At 40.6% G+C, this 22,410-nt stretch overlaps 1 protein-coding gene across 4 annotated transcripts in view; it reads right to left on the bottom strand.

Moving 5' to 3' along the window:
- Nucleotides 1-17,104, bottom strand: part of WDR17 (WD repeat domain 17) — a 122,867-nt gene extending 105,763 nt beyond the window's left edge. For 2 of the 4 annotated variants that reach the window (XM_073341675.1, XM_073341679.1), the window contains exons 1-2: nucleotides 16,881-16,974; nucleotides 15,158-15,306 (exon numbers count right to left, since the gene is read on the bottom strand). In XM_073341675.1, the coding sequence (XP_073197776.1) occupies nucleotides 15,158-15,166 (9 nt within the window). In that variant the 5' untranslated portion in view covers nucleotides 15,167-15,306; nucleotides 16,881-16,974. Of the gene's footprint in view, nucleotides 1-15,157; nucleotides 15,307-16,880; nucleotides 16,975-17,082 lie in introns of those variants that run through there. The other 2 variants (XM_073341676.1, XM_073341677.1) reach the window with 2 other exon arrangements.
- Nucleotides 17,105-22,410: the final 5,306 nt, after the last annotated feature.

The following is a 22,410-nucleotide window of genomic DNA, read 5'->3' as shown; positions in this document are numbered from 1 at the left end:
CAAGGACTGAATGAACACAGAAATTGAATTATCATTTCAACACAACTAGTGGTGATATCTTCAGCTCAAGTTAAAATAGGGGGCAGGATATTGTGTGGAAGTTCTAACTGCTGATGACTTCTTGTACCCATATGCAGCTAAATACAGTAGAAGGCTTCAGACTAAATTAAATAAATATAAAAAATAATAAAGGGAAAAATAGCCTGAACTGCTCTCCTTCTCAGACAATACATCAAGGGTACATTAGAAATACTGATAAACATATTCATTCACTCATTGACCTGCTGTCAAAACTAATTTTTACAAAAACTTTTTGTAATCAAATGGCATGCAATGTTCTCATTTAAGGTGAATATAACCTAATTAATAAATAAAAATATGAAGATGGGTTAATGTAAGTCCAAAAACAAAACAAAAAACTCTTTAAATTAGCCTAAAGAAGGTTAACTTCTTTTAGTATTTTAGATACATAGTTTATAAAATACTTAATTCAAAAAAGAATTTGATACTATTCTTACATTTCTTTTAATCATCATTTTTTCCCCCTCTCTCTAAGAACAGGCTTTAGAACTGTTGGTATAATAGTTCTTGTAATATACCAAACTGGAAAAACTTAATTCATTTCCATTTTAGTTGGTTAACATAATGTTAATAAACTATCATCATACACACCTCTGAGCAAATTAAAAACTCATATTCAGTCTTAAAATACACAATCTTTTGAATGTACTCCTGACATTCTAAAAGGAATACAAAACATACAAATCATGTTCACTTAAATACTGAAGTAATTGCTTAATTCTGGAATTAGTGTCACCATAGTGATAAACCCTGTGATCAAACAGACATTCCACATGCCTATGTTTATGTCTCAGATCCTATTAGATTCTAAGCACCCTAAATTCTCTTTGAAATCAGTGGGGTAAGACACACTGCACCTTACAGGATCGTGACCTTAATTCATACAGAAAACAATTCTGATGAACCAATTACAGTTTAGAAGCTAAACAAACACTTCACATTACTCTTACTATTTATATAGTATATACCTTACATTACTGATATTCTGATTGCCTCTTTTCAATCAATTAGAAAGGGTATGTTTATTATTAATCGTCAAAACCACATGTCAGGAATGGAGAATTATTACTCTGAGGTCACAGACACTGCAATATGAGTTTATAAAACTGCCTGTGTAACATAGGAAAAAAAGACATTTTAAAGACCATTTTAGAAAGTTAAACTCAGGGGCATATTCTATGCTTACTTATGGGCCAGCTACTTTGACTTTTCCCTTTTTACGTGACTGAGCTATGTAAAATAACTCAATTAAAGTATATATAAAGGGATGATCTAGCTTTGAACTTGCTTCACTGAAATCAATTTCAAAACTCCATTGTCTTCAGTGGGATTAGGTTTAGGCTCTATGTCATTCAAGAAATAAACTCTCTCATCTTGGAGACTTCTTGAGGTAAGCTGAGTGGATGGGTATCCTATACAAAACATTTGGAACAATGCAATGTGAACAAATTACTGTATACACATTACATACTAACCTAGTAGTGTATTTATACAAATGTTCATTGTTTCTTTCTTTCTTTTTTTTTTCATTTTTGATGAAAGAGCTATGTAAATTCAAAGTATTATTTGTGGATAGAAGAAATAAAATGCAAAGAACTATGGTTAAACCCATCATTTTGGTGGGGATTTATATGTACAAAGTTTAAGAAATCCAAAGTTATAGCTCCACAACCACCACAATTACGTCACAGAGCATTTGTGCCTAGCATATCAGATATCATTTAAGGCAAAGTTGCCACCTTATTCAGGAATACAAATTACCACACATATGCAAGGGTGTTGAATTATGGCTGGTTTGGAAAAATAAGTTTGATTTTCTTGTCTTTTGTACAGCTGTAAACTTTGCATTAACATAGGCCCTGAATAACCACTCTGTGTTCACAAGAGATGGGACTCTTATGGCTTGAAGTCTCGAGGAGGACACTGACACTGAAGGGGAGCATCACCTTCACAGCACTGTCCTTCCCACATCCAGAGATCCACCTCCATTGGATTCTAGGGGAATGTGGTTCTGTCTACAGGCCCAATCACACAAACATCTGTTAGGGGCACAGTGCTTGTACAAAGTTGTGCTAATACAGTGAGTAGTCCCATTTTATGTCAATTTGTGGGATCACACCCATAGTTAGTGAAACAGAGGATGACACTGTGTCATAATGAGCCCTATACTTAGTTCAATCCTAGATTTTTAAAGAACCTAGATGTGGTGTTATTGATTGGATCAAGGTGAATTTCATTTTACAAATTTAATAATAATTTGATTATGTCCCTTTTTATATATAATTGTTTCATTAATTTTTTTCAACTTTAACAAATATATCAAAACAGAAAATTCATCATAATATACAAATTAAGTAAAGAGGGTTAGGATAAAGAGAAGAGAGGGGAAGTGACATATCTATCTTCAGGGACTGCATTAATCACAGACCTCTAACAAGTCAGCCCAAATTGCTTTGAATTTATTGGGCATTCCTTCTGCAGAATGTCACTCATTCTATTTAGCTGCAAGTTCAGCCAGGTATCAATGTTTGATGGGGTTCAGGGATACCAGGTATCACTGAATCAAGTATCAATATTTGATGGGGAATGACTTTTGCATTTTTATGGAATTAATTTTTTAGCAAACCAAGTTACAGGTTAGAACCACATCACCTTGTTACTAGGGAACCTCCAGATATCAGGAATATGTCCAAGAATGAAAGTAAGGAGGGAGAGCTCCAATTTTGTGTCCAATATCAAACTGGTCATTTGCAGAGCCATCCCTTGGGTAGGGCGAATCGGGGTGACCTCTCTAGGCCCCATGCTTTGGGGGCCCCTGCAGGCCAGTGCAATTGGCCAGCGTGGTTGGTCCCAGGAAGAGACAAATCCGTCACTTCCGTCCCAGGCCCCCCGGGCCCTACGGGCTGGTGCGATTGACCAGCACAGTCAGTCCCGGAAGAGACAAATCTGTCACTTCTGCCCAGGGCACTGCATCCTGCTAGGGATGGCCCTGGTCATTTGACCCATCTCATACAAGAAATTCTTGATACAGGGGCACTCCCAAAACATATGAGGTAGTGTAGCATCAAGGGAGTTACATTTCAACAGCGGTCAGCATTTATGAGGCCCATTACCATTAACTTATATGGGAACAAGTATATTTGAAAAAACGTCATTTGGTGAATAAGCTGTAGTCTCAGGTCTACAGTTGCTTTTGTAAAATTAGACACAATTGTTTTCCACTGGGTTGGAGATAGTGGTCTATCCAAATCTCTATTCCTAGCAACATTCCTAGCAACTTGAACAATTTTCAATCTTTGGTAGTGTTTTTTGGATCAGAAATTGTCAAAGGATATGGCTGGCCACGTAAATCCAGAAAGTTACTTCCATAATAAAAGTCCTGGAAGTTCTGGAGGTCCAAATGCATTTGTAAGTAAATGTTTAATTGGAGATATTTCCCTGCTCCAAAGAAGGGCAAGTCAAATTGTTGAGGAAGATCTACAAATGGTTTAAATTTATCATTCTCAATCAGCAGCAACACAGTTAATTCCTCTCTCCATCAAATCCCTGCACATCAACATCTGCCACCAATTTTAAAGCTAGGATTCCTCCATAGGAACTCCTCTACATGAAAGAATGGACGAAAGCAGAACTTTCCAGCCAAGTCTGACCAAGCTTACCTCACAGCTATTATTGTGGAACCACTGGAGCCATTAAATCTATAATAATTTGATCCCTATAATGCCTGAAAGTGGGAAAGGTACACCAATTCTCAGTCAACCCGAACCCAAGGTAGGGTCTGTGCCTATCTCTCACGCTTCTCTGACCCAGATGGAGCAGTTGAGTACCTGGCCCCCAAGTCTGAGAATGACTAGTGCATGAATAAGAGAGAGTAGATTGAAACTCAAAATAAAACTGAGGTGAAGTTGGTAGACTGGGGAAAGCAGTTGGAAACCATGGTAAGAATTATATCTGCTGTTTAGAATTAAAATATATGCCCATCATTTGTTAGTAAAGTTCACACAATCTGAATTTCACTGTTGAATTTATTTATTACATAATTATATAGAAACAGTGGAGAGGACAACTTCTCCAATATACATCTAGCCTGGAAGTTGCAACCATTTCTTTTGTTTGGACACTTTAATACCATCAACTATGCCGTTCTCAATCTGAGATTAGATTGCTGCACTGCACTCTACATAGACCCACACTTTAAATCAGTGTGGAAACCGAAGCTGATAAAGAATACTAAGATCTACCCAATTCTTATTTACTACAAATTCTCACCACAAGCACATTATACAAGTGCTCCATGATCTTCATCAGTTGCCTATTGTTTTCTGTATGTAGTTTAATTTACAGTTTATTTTGAGCTATAAAGACAAATTGCAAGGGACCTACGTACTTGAGAGATGGCCTCTCTCTCCACGTGACACAGTAACACCTGGATACACAAAGGCATTTCAAGTTGGAGCGGCTTTGTATATGAAAGCAGGACCTGTCAATAGAATGTTTTCTGATAGGGCCCCCTCACCTCTGGAATTCACCCTCACTCCTTGATCCAAAATAACCATGTTGACTTTGGACACACTGGAAAACCCATCTATTATCCTCATGCTTTTGGAAAAGTTGGGTTGGTATTTTTGGAAGAGAGATAGAAGAGAGTATTAGATCATTTATTATTGGTTGATTAATTATGTTGCTAAATCTGTTATTCATTTATTATTACAAACTTTATAATTTGTCAAAGATATCTACTGCTACTGTCTATGTTTTAGAAAAATGAAGCAAAATAATTAATTTCTCTAGAGAAAATTAGCTATTTAGTTTCTTAAAATAATTCCAACATGATGTGTAGTGTCTGTAATTTAATGACACTGGACTCAATCCAGCTTTCCACTTCTGAGAGTTAGGAATACCGCCAATAAATTCAATGTATTTATACCAGTGAAAAATTGGTGAGAGTTCAAACTTAGCCTCATCTTGTCTAATTCTATTTCAACACAGTTAAACAGTATTTTAAAATATGCCCAATTCTAGCTGTGATCCTACACACCCCTGTATTTACACCATACACACTTCTGCAATATTTGTACAAAATATGCCTTGTGAGGTATCAGATGAAAGCTAATAAGATGCTGGTTATTAATATCATTGTAAAATGCACGTATTAACCTTACATATGAAGTTATGAATTTCCTTTGTATAATGTTACTAGAAAACATGTTTAACACAAAAACAGCCTAACCTGGATGAACAGGACTGTCCTACACAAAGGAATGTGGATTTACCTCAATTTACATATTAGCCATAAACAAAGCTATACACACTAAACCAGCGGGAGTTATCCTGAGCCTGTAGTCGAGAGACAGAGAATTAACATGGCTCCTATACCCCAGAGAGACACAGGAGACTGCATCTCTAGGAGGTCTTTCTGAATTTTAAGACAAAGAAATCCCGTTGGAAATATAAGGCACACAGAGAGATTCCATCTTTTGCCTACACCTGACGAGACAAAAGACCCAAGCACTTTTTGCTCTGTGCCTTGGGTCCTGGCCAGAGGGTCTGGTCAGCCAAGTTGCCAGAATGACTGGTGAGAAAACTACCTTGAGCAAAGTCTGTAGCTTATGTTAGATCTTAACCATTAGAAAGCATATGTTTATGCTTCAATCCCTTCTAACTGGTATCACCTAACCTATTTTTGTTGTTTTTAACACACTTCTTGGCTTTTTACTATAATCCAGCTCAATGCTATGTTTAAACTGAAAGGATTGTCACTACAGTTAAACTGATAAACTGTACATTTGTCCCTTTAAAGGAACTATAGTCCATATTGTTTCCCTAAGTGTGCCAGGAGAGGACCAGACACTTCAGGACAGATGGCATGGGGGAAATTCAGGACGGGGGGGGGGGAAATGTACTGGGGTCACCCTGCAAGCATTAACCCAAGCTGCTGTGTTGTAGGCAGGCTCCTCGGGGGTCACAGCACTTGAACTAGGGCTACACAGCACACAGACACTCAGGGAACTACATGCTCCTCTGCTGGCTTTTGGTGCCTAGGCAGTGAGACATAGGTACAGAGCATTTAAGACACCCACCTTTACAGGGCAGGCTGTCACACAATCTCTCGCTCATCCGGGTTGAACCCCGAAACATTACAATAGCACAAAATACTATCCTCAGATTAATGACCTCATATCAAAGCATAGCATCTTACAGAAGGTTTTTGATATCTCTGTTGAGACATTTTGAAATCAACAAGTGCAAATTAGAGATTAACTGTTTCTTGATGAAGAACATAACAAAATACATTCATAAATCCTAACATTGCTTTGAGGGTTAAAAAATGCTTTTCTACCCTAAAAATCATCTGTGATCCTTCTTTACCCATAATATTGTGCTAAAGAAATTCAGAATGTCAATATTTAAAAAGCAGGATACTGAAAAAAGTAAACACAAAAACTTGTTTTGAATGCATTGAAATTAGAATGTATACACCCATGATAAATTCCAGCAATTGCAAAAGTCTAGAAGATAGATGTGTACAATTCCTGGAATGTATTATTAATTAGTATTATTACACATAATATTGTATTAAATAAATACAATACCTTAAAAGCATCATTTAAAGTGAAGTTCTATTCTGAAAAGCAACTCTGTGATAATGGCACCATAGCGTTCCATGTAATTTTCTCAATAATTACAGATCAAATGCACTCAGTTTACAGTTCAACATTTTTTCCTAACTGCCAACTGTGCCCACCCAACCAGGACTCAGAGCCAACCAGTCTCCTTTATTCTTGCACCTTTGTAAGAAGTTTTAAAGGTTCCACAGGCGATACTGACCTTTAATTACATTTGAGGCACCCCACTGTCTTCTGATTAAGTCCTCAGCAACACCCATCCAACACCACTGCCATCAATGAATTTGCACAGGTGTAATTTATTGCCTGTACTGGAAGCTTATTCATATTATTGTTTATGCAGGATATCACCAGACATTATTAACTTAACCATAATTAAGGCTACATTTTAGTTACAGGTATTTTTAGTAAAAGTCATGGCCAGATCACGGGCAGTAAACAACAATTCATGGCCCGTGACCTGGCCATGACTTTTACTATACACCCCAGACTAAATCTTGGGGGCGGGGCAGCCTGGGACCCCTGCTGGTACTCCTGCTGGTACTGGGGGGTGGGTGGGTGGGGCTGGCACCTCACAACTTCCTGGAAGTAGGGACATGTCCGTCCCTCCCTCAGCTCCTAGCTCCATGCGCTGCCCCTGCCCCAAGCACCAGCTCCGCAGCTCCCATTGGCTGGGAACCATGGCCAATGGGTGCTGCAGGCTTGGTGCCTGTGTGCAGAGGCAGGATGCAGAGCTAGGAGCTGAGGAAGGGAGGGACATGTCACCAATTCCGGGCCCCCCCCCAAGGTAAATGCTGCCCAGGGCCTTCACCCCCTCCCATCCTAGCTGCTCAGGCGGCCCCCAGGCTAGCCACAACAGCCGCTGCAGAAGTCACAGAGGTCCTGGAAAGTCATGGAATCTGTGACCTCCATGTCAAACTCGCAGCCTTAATCATAATTCCTTTATTAAATTCGAAGGCCAAATTGTATTTATCCAGTTGCATCAAATGTGCCTTCCGTGCCTAAGCAATCATCACAGCCATAACAACATACAGTTATAAATAAAGATCTGGTACTTACAGCATGATTAGGCCATGGGTGCTCAAACCCATGTTGGACTCGTTGGCTCCAACCTAATAATGAATCTTTTAAGAGTTATTCTTTAACAGACAAGTTATGCCATTGCTAATTGCTAACTTTAGCAAAGATCCAGTTTTGGGAAGTTTGGGGTTGACCCCTTTCCCTTCCTTGAGTAGACAAGACATTTATGACTTGGGTCTCCTACTTTAAGGTAACACTGATACACTAAAGGTAACTGTTTACATTACTTGGAACAATTCCTGATAAGAAAAAGAGAAGCCTCTAATTATCAGTCACATTTTCAGCTCAGCATTTTTCCAAAACTTGTCTTGTCACATTCCTTTTAACTTTTTAATCTATTATTTTCAAGGCCTTGTTACATTTTCCCCTATATTTTCAATGTCTTTCCATGTTGCTAAAACCCCATTATTTCACTTCAACTATGAAAAATGTATTTTTATTCATTCCTACATCCTGGTACATATTTTTGGTTGTGGCTTTTGTATAAGTCTATGTGTTATTTTTTCCATATTAAATACCTGGGAAGAAAGTAAAATATATATGTTTGTGTATATGTATGCATACTCATACAATGTAATTGCAACTCCTGCTTAACAGTAATTTTCATTCAAACTCTCTGAAGGGTATTGTGACAGGTAGACTAGGCCCAGAAGCCCTCTGCTGAAGGTCTCAGGATCCTGCCCCATCCCATCCCAGAGAGGAGCAGAAGAGAGATGCTCCAAGCAGCTTAGAGTGGCTGCAGGGGAAACAGCCAATCGGGGCCAGGAGGCCCATATAAAAAGGAGCAGCAGAAACGGAGTCAGTCAGTTGCTGCCTGGAGCTGGGAGAGGATTGTGTTCCTGGCTGACTGAAAGAGCAGCAGTGTGGACAGGGACCAGGGGAGCTAAGAAGGTGCTCCTGGCTAGCTGCTGGGATTCAGTAAGGACTGAGCCCAGGGAAGGCTGCAGGTAGACAGTGTCTCCAGGGAGGAAGTTCTGGGGCAGGGGTGGCCAACCTGTGGCTCCAGAGCCACATGCAGCTCTTCAGAAGTTAATATGCAGCTCCTTGTATAGGCACCGACTCTGGGGCTGGAGCTACAGGCACCAACTTTCCAATGTGCCGGGGGATGCTCACTGCTCAACCCCTGGCTCTGTCACAGGCCCTGTCCCCACTCCACCCCTTCCCTCCCCTGAGCCTGTGACACCCTCACTCCTTCCCCTCCCCCGCCGAGCCTCCCGCACGCCACAAAACAGCTGATGGGGAGGGAGGGAGAGACGCTGATCAGTGGGGCTGCCGGGGGTGGGAGGCACTGGGAGTGGGGAGGGGGAGCTGATGTGGGGCTGCTGACATATTACTGTGGCTCTCTGGCAACGTATATTAGTAAATTCTGGCTTCTTCTCAGGCTCAAGTTGGCCACACCTGCTCTGAGGGTACACCACATATCAGGCTGGGAGAGGTAAAGACTGTATACCCCAGAAGGGATTTGTTCTGATCCATGTGCAGATAGTGTGTGAGACTTGGATGGAGGGCTAAGTCACTGAAGACCCACCAAAGAAACCATCAACCACCGGGGTGCTCACGAGAGGTGGGTGCCACCCCACTCCACAAACGGAGAGACTGCTGGCACACAAGGAGGCACTTGTGAGAGGTGGGTGCTGACCCTATTATGGTTATACAGAATATTTAAGAATCAGGAAAGTTTATTATAAAATAGTTAAACCCATTATGTACAAGACTGCATGTTATATATGGAGCAAAATTATTCATTTAGTGTATACTAGATCTGAAATGCTGGTCCTAGCTTGGGGCTGTTTAAATAACTATCTCCTCTGTATACAACTGAATGCTGGACTGTCCTGGTTTCTGTAGAATGAGTACTGATCCAGTCTAGTCCACAAAGATAAGTTTGTCTCAGTAAGTTCGTCATGTTGCATACATTATGTTGTGCTGTCCTTACAGGGTTTGTCTATGACCTTTTCCTGTATCATAAATTGCACCATTTTAACAAATGGTTAATTTTGGTTAAATTAAAACAGATTTAGTTAAATTGGTACAAATTCCTATGTGCAAAATTAACTAACATCCTTTAGTTAATGCTTTTTTTAAGCACCACATAACTATCCTTGTCTACACTAGGTGCTGTGTTTAAATATGTTATCTCGTGTGGTTAACCCTAGAAAGAACTACTGTGTTCTGCATGTATGACCTTTATTTGGCGTATGCAGTCTGGTCAAGCCAAGCCACAGCATTCTTAATAATGTTCAAAGCATGTTATATGTATGACATATAAAGATAAAGAAGAAACACTAAAAGCATATCTTAAGTATAATACTATGTCTTTCTTGAAGGGGAAAATGTCCAGTATCTGACACTGATTTAAGAAGATAATGTTCAGATGAGAATATGTGGCCTGATACTATTCCCACTTATTTAACTGGGAACAGGAATGAGCCCCCAGAGAACAGCATATCTTGCAAATATCTAAAGAAAGAAAAAAAACTTTGATAAAAAGGAAAAAATAACTTTAAATACTATCTTCAGCTACAAAACACTCACATGCAGAGTCCCACAAGGCTCAGTCATCTCCCCCATGTTATTCCACATCTTTATGAAATTGTTGGGAGAGCTGATGAGACAAAATGGACTGAAGTGCCAACAGTATATAGATTATATCCAGCTTTACATCTCCTTTATACAAAAATAAAGTGCACCATCTCCCAGATTTCTTATTGCAAGATTCGGGTGATCCTATTAGGAAGACAGAAGATCCTTGAAGAACCTGTTTCCCACATAACATACCAAATTACAGAAGGCATCTCTTCTCAGAATAGGAATGTAGTGTTCAGCATCTTTAAGGGGTCCTTTTAAACTCTTCAGTGCCACTGGATGCTCAAACAACCATGACACCAAAAATCATCCACTTCCATCTGCTATTCGCTAGAAGACAGTACTCCAATCCCATGAAACTCTGAACTGGACACTGCGATTCGTGCATTCATGACCTCCAGAGTAACTACAAATTCAGCAGCCCATGTGCATAGCAACACAGGTCATCCTGAAGCTCCTCTCTGCACTAGAATCTTCCACTAAATACAAAATCCAACTCAAATTCTCTGCCCTGATACTAAAGTCTCTCCATGGGATTGGCTCCAGCAACCTGAGAGATCCTCTCTTCCTCTACGATCATCATCATCTTCCACTACAGCTATGTTCAATTCACTGTCAACCAATAGGGGGAGACTTATGAGCACAGAATACCAAATTTTCACAGGTGCTAGACAGAGTATGGAATACATTCCTTCAAAAAAAAATATAACCCTGGGTATCGCTTCTAGAACCAATCGCAAAACTCATTTCTTGGATGGAGCCTTTATTCAATAATGTCTTCACACATGTGGACAACACACCCATTTAGTCACAAACAAATATCATAGAAACTAGACAAGTTATTTCTCCTATAGGTTGGGAAGGTAGAAAGAGATATTATTATTGAAGCTCCTACTTTTAAATATTTGGGAAGTGCTCAGTGGTGGGGACACACAAAACAAATAACATAGCTTTTGCTTTTTCCTATAACAATTTTCAGGGAGAATAGACTTTTCAGTATTTCTCTCTGTTTCTTAGTTGCTTTCTACAGCACTCGGCAAACAGATGACCAGGGATTTGTTTGTACTCCTTGTACGTTGGCACATACCTTTTCTTTCCAGTCACATACCATCTGAGAAAGTAATGGTAAAAGTCACATCTTATCCTTAGCTCATGCTAAATTTTTTTTTTTTAAAAAAGGGGGAGTTGGTCTCTTGAAAACTGGGCACATAAAGCAAGTGTCGTGGGTACAAGACTTTTGTGACTGAGTTTCTCTCCTCCCATCTCCTCCTCAGATGCTACCTGTATTATAGAAACATTTTTAGAAGGGATTTCACTTCATTATATAAATTGCACTTTACTACAAAGAAAGATTTTGCTGGGAGAAGAGGTTTGGAAAGTGAGAACGTGGCACTGGCAGTGTTCTTTACTAACAAACTAAAGAAAAATGGCCCAATTTATCCTTGATATCTAACTAGGGACCATATAATAGGACCACTTCAGATATAACAGTTCTTCTGGAGTTATTTGGGGCCAGTTGCCTTTTTGATTGAGGATTTAATTTCACTACATCACCAGCCACCAAAATAGCTGTGTGATTTCAAATCTCCATATGTTCCATTGTGTGTCTGTGTGTGTTTACGAACATACGTGTGTACACACACACACACTTCTATATCTTGACTAGCCTGTATCTTGAAAGCTGGGAGGCAAAGCAGTTAACACTTTTCCCCTCAGGACACCCTACTCAAATCCTATTAGGCTACAAGTGAAAGTGAGTGATGACCGCATCCTACTCCCCCAGTTGTGAACACTACAAAACCACCTCAGTCTGGTAAGACTGACAGTCCCTCTTCAAGAGAGGTCCAAAACTAGAATAGATAAAGGGAAATAGAATTAAGTGATTTGGCAGCAGCAAGAAAAAATTTGTAGTTGCTTGACAGTCCTCTTAGATCCTCCTTTACTTAAATAAACTCAAAACACTACCCCCCCTAAAAAAAAAAACCTCTCTTTCATATTGAAATAAAAGCCAGTATGCTTGAGCTAAATTAAGTTTCAATTTCCCACATAAAAAGAGAATGATAACCATAAGAGAAGAAATTTAATGTCCACAGTGACTACTGTAAGTTCCACTCTGAGTATGGTTTGTAACATCAATCAAACCAAAGTTAGGAAGACATGGTACTTCAATAACCCCAAATAATTCATATGACACTTTGTGATAAATTCATCCCATTGACTTCAGAAGAGTTGCATCTGAAATGAATTTGGCCAGGTAAATCTCAAACACTGTCCAGCAAAAGAACACCTCATGAAAATCCATACGTTATCAGCAGTAACTAAAAACCCCTCCCCCTCAAATAAAAAAAAGCAATGTTATTCAACAACTTCTCAATCTCTAAAAATGTTGGTCAACACATACTTTGTAGACTAACAAATATTTTAAACATTTTTCCACCACCGTCAGCCCACAAGTGGTCAGAAGACACTATAATTAGGACCCTACTTAACTTGCGATATTGCAGAATCCTCAATATCAGGCTTCTTTCCCCCACACCTCCGCCGGAGCCAGGAAGCCACCAGTGGAAAATCTCAGAAAAGTAATAATGTACTTCATTACCACAAATAATAAGGTCCATTATTACTTTTCCATAATTTTCCATAGCTTATCTGCAACTTAGCTGCAATTTTTTGATGATGATCCTGCAATTTCAGCAGGGACTTAACTATAATACAATTAGATGTATCCTCAGACTTTTTATATTTTCAAGTACTGTTTTTGATCACACTCCTTTCATATCTTGATACAGATTTATGTGCAGAACTCCCAGTAAAGTCAGTTGACATTTTGTGCAAAAATCAACAATAGGATATGGTTTTCAGAAATATAACATGCAAATAATAGAAATATTATCAAAGAATGTTACCTTTAAATTTCCACAATGGGAATGGAAATTCTGCCTGGATCAGTGCCACTTGATACTACTCTATAAATTTTAATAATAAAATAGGGTCTACACCAGTACTATCCTTCCCATATGTAAATATGAATATTTCTAAAAGAAAACATGCAGTGTTGTTGTAGCCACATTGGTCTCAGGATATTAGAGAGAAAAAATGGGCGAGGTAGTATCTTTTATTGGACCAACTTCTGCTGGTGAGAGACAAACTTTTGAGCTTACACTCCTGAAGACACCAGAAGAAGAGCAATGCGTAAGCTCAAAAGCTTCTCTTTCACTGACAAAAGTTGGTCCAATTAAAAACAGACTTTCACCTACCTTGTTTCTCAAGGAAAATATGTAATACTATGAAGTCTGATACATTTCATATGGCAAAGCAATGTGTTCTCTACTGCACAAAAATATTTGTATGCAGTGCTGAGCTAACCACTTCCCACGCATCTTTCAAATTGTGTATTAAATATTTTTACTTTTTCAAAACTAAAAACAAGACTCTATTGGCCATTTTGTTTTGCTAAATTCTGTGTTCTCAAGTGAGTCGAGAAATGTCAGCACACCCAAAACCCTCTAGCATAGATGTATAACTCCTATCTGTCAAACCCTGTATAATCTCTTGCATACAAATCACATATCTTTATCTAGAGAAGGGTAAATTTCAGCCTTGCTAAATTTTGAATAATAAATACCTCCAACTATATGAATGTTTACTATATAAATGTTTTCATAACTCCTTTGTTTCCCCTCCCTTCTGCAATAAACAGGATGTTTTTATTTTGTGGCTCAGTCATTAGAATGTACCTTTTTTAAACAGAAAAATGTGCTTAATGCATGAATAGAAATGTAGAACCCTGAGTTACTGATTCTTATACATGCTACAGTTTCTTGTCAAGGGGTATGTAACATGTACCAATTTAAAATTCTTTTTTGTCTAAAAAGCAGAAATACCTTCTGGAATTCCACATTAAATATTGCCCAAGTGCAAAAGCAAGGTAGCATACGGTTAATCCATTCCCTTTTCTCCACAAATATAACTAAATGAAAAAGTGTTCATGCAATAGTAATACTATATAGTTTGGACTCCAAAAAAGAAGAAGCTGTGCTGGCTTCCGACATTGAAAGGCAGCCCCACAGAGTGGAGGTAAAAGCCTTTCCACCCTGTTCCCTGCACAGTATAGAAGGCCGCTGGAGCAGCCATCAAAAAATGCAGGAGGAGGTTTGATGTCTGTAGACACTTTCAGTAACTGAACCAGAGACACCAGCTCACAGGCATTTTTCCCTTATCCTTCCACACTTAGTCTGAATTTATGACAGGGAAAGGCGAAGGAGGATACATTGGCCCTGATCCTTTGGCCCAGCTAAGGAGTGTTTTAGTACAGAACCCAAGTGGGGGGAAAAAGGTGGCTGTACACCACCTCTGCCTTCTTCCTAATGCTGGAGCACAGCTCAGCTACTGGCACAAATCAGGGCCTGTCTAACTTATGCTAACTTGTAACAGTGGGGTTGTTACATCAGCCATTCTTTGCTGGAACGAAGCTCACTTTAGCCACATTCAGTCTGAACTCCTACTTGGGGTAGAGGGACCATACCTGTTGAAAATTTCCTCATGCCAGGGGAATCCTCTCTTACTAGTTTGTTTCAGTTTTATGCCCCCTTTGCATAGGCAGACCAGTGCAAATGGGCCACACTGGGGTCAGGATCTGGACCACTGGATCAACATGATCCAGAAACTGAAACAGAAGGATGGAGAAGGAAAGGCAAAAGAGGAGGGAGATGGCATTCAGGTGAAAATGTAAAAAAAAAAACAAAAAAAAACCACAACCATACACCATAGAACTAGACATGTACCTTTGACATTTTGCTTATATGATCTCTATTACTAGGTTTATATCTTGTCTGTTTAATTGTAAATTCTTCAAGGCACCATGGCTCCTTGTGTGTTTGTTCAGCAAGTAGCACTAGGAGACTGAGATCCTGAGTGGAGCCTTTGGTCACTACTGCAATACAAATATAAAATAATAATACAAAAATTAAATTCACCAATTTCCCCAAAGTATACATTTTACAGTACACAATTTAAAATACAGAATAATACATCATGCTGAAACAAATAGGAACAGTTGTTCTGCATAAGCAAACAGCAACTGAGTTATGACTGGTTTTGCATTTCTTGACTTTTTGCAACTTGAGTTATGAGGACTGGAAAGTCTGCCTTACAGTGACAGAAAAACAATTTATTTATCTTCTCAAATAAAAGATTAACAGATCACTTGATTATAATCCATGTACCTAGTCTGGGAGAAGATTCACTTTAAATAGAGGGCTCTTCAGTCTACCAGACAAAGGCGTAAAAACGAGCCAATGGCTAGAAGTCTAAACGAGACAAATTCAAACAGATTTTAAACAGTGAGAAGAATTTACTGTTTGCACTACATCCCTTCATGGATTGTTCATTCTCCATCACTGCATTCAATCTTAATATCAAAACTGGACATCTTTCCAGAAGATATCTGGACTCGTAGAAACAATCCTCAAATCATGCAAAGGGCCAGCTTCCTCCAAGACAAAACTGACTCCACAAACTTTGCAACATTAACAATCTTCCACAGAACATCATCCTTGTCACCTTGGACCTCATTTTCCTATACAGTAACATCCTTCACAATGGTAGCATAGCTGCCTGCCTCAAATATTTACAAGACAATGGACAGCCCTCAGATATCCACTCCAAATTCATCCACTGCATCCTTACCCATAACAATTTTACATTCCACAACGAACACTTTGTCCAAACCATGGGAACTGCCATGGGTACTGGGATGGCTCCCCAGTATGCCAAGCTCTTCATGGGCCATCTTGAAGAAGAAATTCTAGACAAGCACACCACAAAACCAAGGATATACCTGAGCTACATCAATGCTATTTTCATCCTCTAGACAGGTGACTTAAATTCCCTCAGATTTTCACCACAAATTTCAACCACCATCTGTCCATTAAATTCTCTCTCAAACACTCCCATGCTAGCGTCAACTTCCTGGAGACCACGATCAGCTTCAACAATGGAACCCAACAGACAACAATATACAAGACACTCACAGATTACCACACCTATCTTCATAGATCCAGTAACCTCCCCAAATACATCACAAAATTTATCCCTCCCTCTTTTCCCTGCAAACCCAGCAAGTATCTCTGAAGCCAGGCACTCCTCCCGGCCACCCTCTCGCCCTGCGACTCCCACGGGGGGGGGGGGGGGGCGGAACACAAAGTCCCCCAAAGAAAGTTTATTGATGATCAGAAAATAATTCGGGGGGGGGGTGCGACAGGCTGCCAATCAGAGACCCTTCCCCCGGGCCGCCCTCCCCCGGCACCCGGCGCCGCCGAGCGGAGGCGAAGGAAGCGCTTCCAGGCTGGCCGGAGGCGGCTGATGTGAAACACAAACCCCCGACGGGCACGGACACCCCGAGCCGCCGCCCCGGCCCCGGCCCCGGCCCGTGCATCTGCCCACGGCAAGTGCGAGCCCCCCCAGCGGTCACCCAGCAGCCGCCCCCCAACCGGCCCCAGCTCCTACCTGGCCGCTCCCGCACCGCCACTGTCCCCTGGGCCGGGGGCTGAAACCAACAAAACCCGTCACCCAGGCAACGAGCGGGGCCCGCCTCCTCCGCCCGGACCCACGCTGATTGGAGAGAGCCGCTTGACCGTCCCGGGGGTGGGGGGGGGGCAGGAGGAGGCGGTGCCCGAATCTGAGCACGTGGTGAGCGGGGGTTAGTTACCGTAGCAACGGAGCAGCTGGGGAGGCGGACGAAGAAGAGCTGTGCGTGAAGGGGCGGGGGAACCAGGGGGAGCTTGGGGCGGTCTTGGGGCGCATGCCCAGCATTCCCGTACGATTAAGCCCTTTACGTCATGGCGCTAGTGAAACGAGCCTTGCGCTGTGCATTGTGGGAAGGGCTGCGGGTCCCGCAGGAGCAGAGAGCCCCTGCCCCGGAGCGCTTCCAAGCTAAGCGTGGGGCTCGCTGCGGCAGGGCGGGGAGGCGGTCACACGGTGACAGCGCCAGCCGGAGGGCGGTGTACTAGGCAAGGGCAGCAGGTGTCCAGGAGTGAGTGTCTGGAGGGTGGCCTGCTGTCTTCATGCAGTTTTACAGTACGTGAGTGTGATGCAAATGAAAGTGTGAAAATACTTGCGGGAATACTAGACTAATGGGAAACAGACGTTGGGGGCGGGAGCTGGCCCTGCATTAATGCATATGTGTAAGAGATGATCAGTAGGGGAAAAGTCCTTCCTGAACCCAAATGTGGTGGTCAGCTCCACCCTGAGCATGTAGGCAAGACCTAGCAGACAAATATGTGAGAGAGAATTCCTTGTAGTAAGGTTTCATGGTAATCATTCACCTTTCCCCATAAACACTGTACTGAGTTGGTTTACAATAAAAATAATTTATTAAAAATAGGACATAAGTTAAGTGATGCCAAATAAAGGAATAAAGTTAGATAGTGTTACAAAAAAGTAAGTTTAAAACATGAATCTAAAATATAATCTTGCAAGGCACAGACTTTGTTCAAGATAGTTTCTTAGACCGGTCATTCTTCTTCCTAGCCATGGTTAACTTTCGCTCAGTCAGGACCTTCCACAGAAGTATAGGAGACTGGTTCCCTTGTCTTACAAGGTGGAAGATCTTTGCCTAATCAGGTTTCTCACCTGTATCAGTTTCCAGAGACTTCAACTCCTGCCACCTTGTTTGAAGGACTTACCTTGCTCAGATTGCAAAAGCTTTGTTCCCTTCTGCCCAATTCAGAGGTTCTGAAACTGTGGTCCGTGGACCACCAGTGGTCCGCAAGCTCCATTCAGGTGGTTCACGAATAGTTCCCTCTAAGGTGCGCACCTGGGCAGCTGCACATGAGAGAATGAAGGGCCACCCACCTTATTAGTGGATCCATGCCTGCATGGCTCCACTAATTAGGTGCCTGGACCCTGGAGAAGATGTACATGTAAGGTGAGGTGGTGGCCTTGGGGGGAATAGGGGGTAGGTGGGAGAGGTTAGTAGGGTGAAAAGAGGGGGTGGGGGGGAATTTGGGACATGCAGGGCTGCGGCGACCAGAGAAAGAGGTAACTTTCCCCAGGTCCTGGGCTGCAGCTGCTGGGTAGAGTTGGCCCTCTTTCCCAGACTCAGATCTGTGACTGCTGTGGCAGGAGAGACGACAACCCCCCCCCCCCCTCCGGCTCCTTCCCAACCCCAGCTCGGGGGCTGCTGTGTGTGTGGGGGAGAGAGAGCACATCCATTGCATTATAAAGGTAGAACAAAAGAAGTTAATTATTAAGAGGTTTTTTTATATAGTGCTTTTATCCAAAGCACTTTACAATAGTTGGCTAATGGTACAAACAACATTTGGAAAGATCATTAAGTGGGCCGCCGAGACCCTCAGCAATTTTCAAGTGGTCCACAAAAAAAAAAAAGTTTGAGAACCACTGGTCTAATGGATGCCAAAGATGGCTTCTGTCTTTGCATATATCTTCCAAAGTTCAATGACTTCCCCCACCCTCCCAAAGAAGCAGAATGACCTCATGCTGTTCTTACCTTCTTTTGGACTTTCCATCCCCTTGAAGCTTCATTTATGTAGAACTCAGCCATTGGTTTTGGTCACACAGATACAATGGATTTTGTTTTAGCTGCTCTGAAAAAACTCTTGCAGCAGCTTAGATAGAGATCTGCAGGAAAACTGAAAAGGGGGTTTTAAAACATTGTGAAAATCACCTCTCCAGAGTTGAATAATAATGGTGGGTGACAGTATCATAATGTCTTAGCTTGCATAAAAATATAGTTAGTTTTAGAAGTAGGGCTTTAAATAAGTAATGATCATTTATAGTTAAAAATCCAAAATGGCCACCACAATAATTCTCTATTAGAAAACATCAAAATGGAGGATCACACTATATTAACGAATAGCTGATGCCCTGTGTGGATCGGTAAAAGGGAGGTGAGAATAGGATCGGTGGCATAAGAGGCAGCGAGGATTGTAGCCAGTGTAAAGGATTGGTACATAAAGGGCAAAGCTAGCTTTGCCTCTTCTGCACCAACACCCTTATCACGAGGCACTTGTAACCCCAACCCAATCCCCGCACAGGAAGAAGGGTTAGAACTAGAGTTATAGCCCATGTTCTGTCAATAATTTAGTTTTATTAAAGGAATTTGTAAGTCCGGAGTGATCAGGGTTATAACCCTGGCCACACCCAAGTCCCAACTTCCTTAAAAAAACATAGGTGGTTATACCTGAGACCAGTGCCTAGCTAAGCAAGGAATAAATTAGAATGACAGCAAAAGGGAAACTGAGGCACAATATAATACTTTAGAAATAATGTTGGGAAACAACTTAGAAGATTGTTAGAAAGGTAGGATGCGGTCCTTGGAAAGAAAAATGCGTTCACTGGACCTGGTGCTTACCAGCAACTGTGTGAGCAATGGGTTCAGCCTGAGAAAAAAAGAATTCTCAGGAGAGCCTAGTGAAAAGGAGAAAAAGTGAGCTGCTTTACAGAGTTTGCAAATGGTGGCTGGAGTTTTATGTAAGGAAATAAATAGTTTAAGGCTGAGGAAACGAGTTAGTTTACTAATTCCTCTTTTTCTATTTTAGAACAGAGATAAATGAATGGAAGATGAAAGCAGAAAAGTTATCTGAGGCATAAGAAAAGCTAAAGGGAGAATTAGCTAATTCACAGAAGGAATTAGTTAATTCAAAGGTAGAGGCTGAAGTTTTGAGAGCCAGTGTGATGGCACATACTGCTCAGATGACTGCCTCACAGGAGGAATTGACTAGCATAAAAACAGAGGCGGATATGTTAAAAGCCACTATACTAACTCAAAACGTTCAGATTATAGCCATGCAAAAAGAAGCCAGTAAGGCACAAATAGAATGGGGTCTCAACTGTGGTTGTGAAATAACTAAATAGCCCCTGTGTGTCTGAGATAGATGAATCCAAAAGGTTGAAAGACCAGAGTCAGCTGCTTCAGCAGCAACTGAAACTTTGTTGTTACGAGATGGTTCAGCTTAATATAGGAGTTCACAGACTGAAAAGCTGCAGTGCATTTGTGATGAGTGAGGGCTTGAAGTGTTAGGGAAGCAGGAGTGCTGCTCAAGGGGAAAATGTATGGCCACACAGGCAATGGTAGATATGGTTCTGAGGTCATAGAACCAGCAGATTAAAACTAACCAGACATATGGCTAGCATGAAGTGGCTTGCATGTAGAAAAAATGGCAGGCTATGCAGGTAGTTAATAGCATGGCTCAGAAAAGTGGTGCTGTGGTGAACATCAAAGAAGTTAAACTCATGGGATTAAAAGAAAAGAACAAGGTCAGCCCTGGTACTAGTTCAGAAATCTTTTCTTAATTCCCCTATGGAAGTAATATTAATAGTTGGAAGACAAAAGAAGAAATCTTTTTTTCCGGAAGGGGATTCTGATTCTCTAAGAAGTTTTCCTAAGAAGGAACAATGGGTAAAAGAAAACCCAAATTCATGTATGACTTTGGAATTAATGCATAAACAGAAAGGTACTATAGTAGGTAATGTATTACACTCTGAAGAAGCCTTAGTTTCACAATTTGGTGTAACAGTAAAAACAGCAGTAACATTTAGTAATTCAGACACTACTTTAAACAATGTAGGAAAAGGTAAAATACAAAAGGGATTGCCACTCCCAAGAAAAAAGCCGAAAGGGTTATCAGTGGTGAGCTTTTCCAATAACAATCCTAAGGGAAAAGAAAACCAGCAACATAAACAAGATGGATAATAACTGAGAAAATAAAATAAAAACAAAATCTGGTTCCTTATGAACAAAGAAAAGGTGATGCAGGAAGAAATTAGCTTTGGAGAAAAATTATTACACTATGAACCCAGAGACCAGATTAATGGTTTACCTACAGAAGAACTACTTAAAAAGATTAATCATGAAAGGAGTATGCCTATGGCTCCACCACACCCCGAAGATCAGATATAGGGAAGCGGAGTGCCCCCCCATCTCCCCGATGTCATGAAAAGATCATGCTGATCTAGTGGCACATTTAAAACCAGATGATTGGGAACAACCCACTGGATATGTGGAATTTAATAGTGGAGCATCCAGATAAGATATGCTAATAGATACAGTTGCCTTTTTTTTTAAAGTTAGTACAAAGCATAGGAATTTTTGGGACCCTCAGTGGCAATAAAAATTAAGGACTTTATGAAGTAGAAATAAAATACTAATTACCCCTCCACTTTGTTTTGATTAAGAACAAAACAAGGAAAGGAGAACCAAAATAATAATAATACTTATTGTAGGGACATTAAAAAGATTATAAAAATGCAAAGAGAAGGGATGTAGAATGAAATATGAGATGAAGAAGCTTGGTATATATCTTCAGATTGGACTGAGCAAGATTTAGATGAGTTCTTGGAAAGTCTACCAGTGATAGAAACAACTAATTTAAATTCAACAGCAGACCAAGCAACCCAAAACATTAACACCAGTCCATCAATGGGAGAAGCATCCGCTTCAAATGATAGTTCCTTTGTGGAAGGTTTATAATGGAAGACTAGTGATCACAATTAGCATAGCTAAAGAGAAAATATAACACTTATGCTACCTAGACACTGGATCTACTTAATCTGTGTTAAATAACAGATACAGTCCAGCAGACCTCCCACAACACAGTAGTAGTACAAGGAGTATTAGGAATAAAAAGTGAAATTCCATTAACACATCCACTAATAGTTAATATAGGACAGGAAAAGTATTCGGAGTGTGTGTCACGATTATGAACCTAAGAGACAATGGACTTGGAATAGTGGGAATGGAAATTCTCACAGCACTCCAATGCTCAATAGATTTAGAAAGAAATATCTTTTGAGCAATAGTATAGAAAATAAGTAAAATAATGTGTATATAAATGGATTTTTTTTATTTGATAGAGAAAGACAAGGGAAGAATAAAATAGATAAATGAGATAGCAGCATGGTTTGGGGAAATGCCAGATATGAATGGAGAAGAAATGGAAAATCTGATGGATAATGAAGAAATGAGAGATTTACTAGATCTAGATATGCCAAAAGATGAATTTATAAGATTATCTGA

Source organism: Lepidochelys kempii, chromosome 4 (genome assembly GCF_965140265.1).
Source record: "Lepidochelys kempii isolate rLepKem1 chromosome 4, rLepKem1.hap2, whole genome shotgun sequence".
Lineage (NCBI taxonomy): Eukaryota > Metazoa > Chordata > Testudines > Cheloniidae > Lepidochelys > Lepidochelys kempii.
This window is presented reverse-complemented; position numbering and strand designations above follow the sequence as displayed.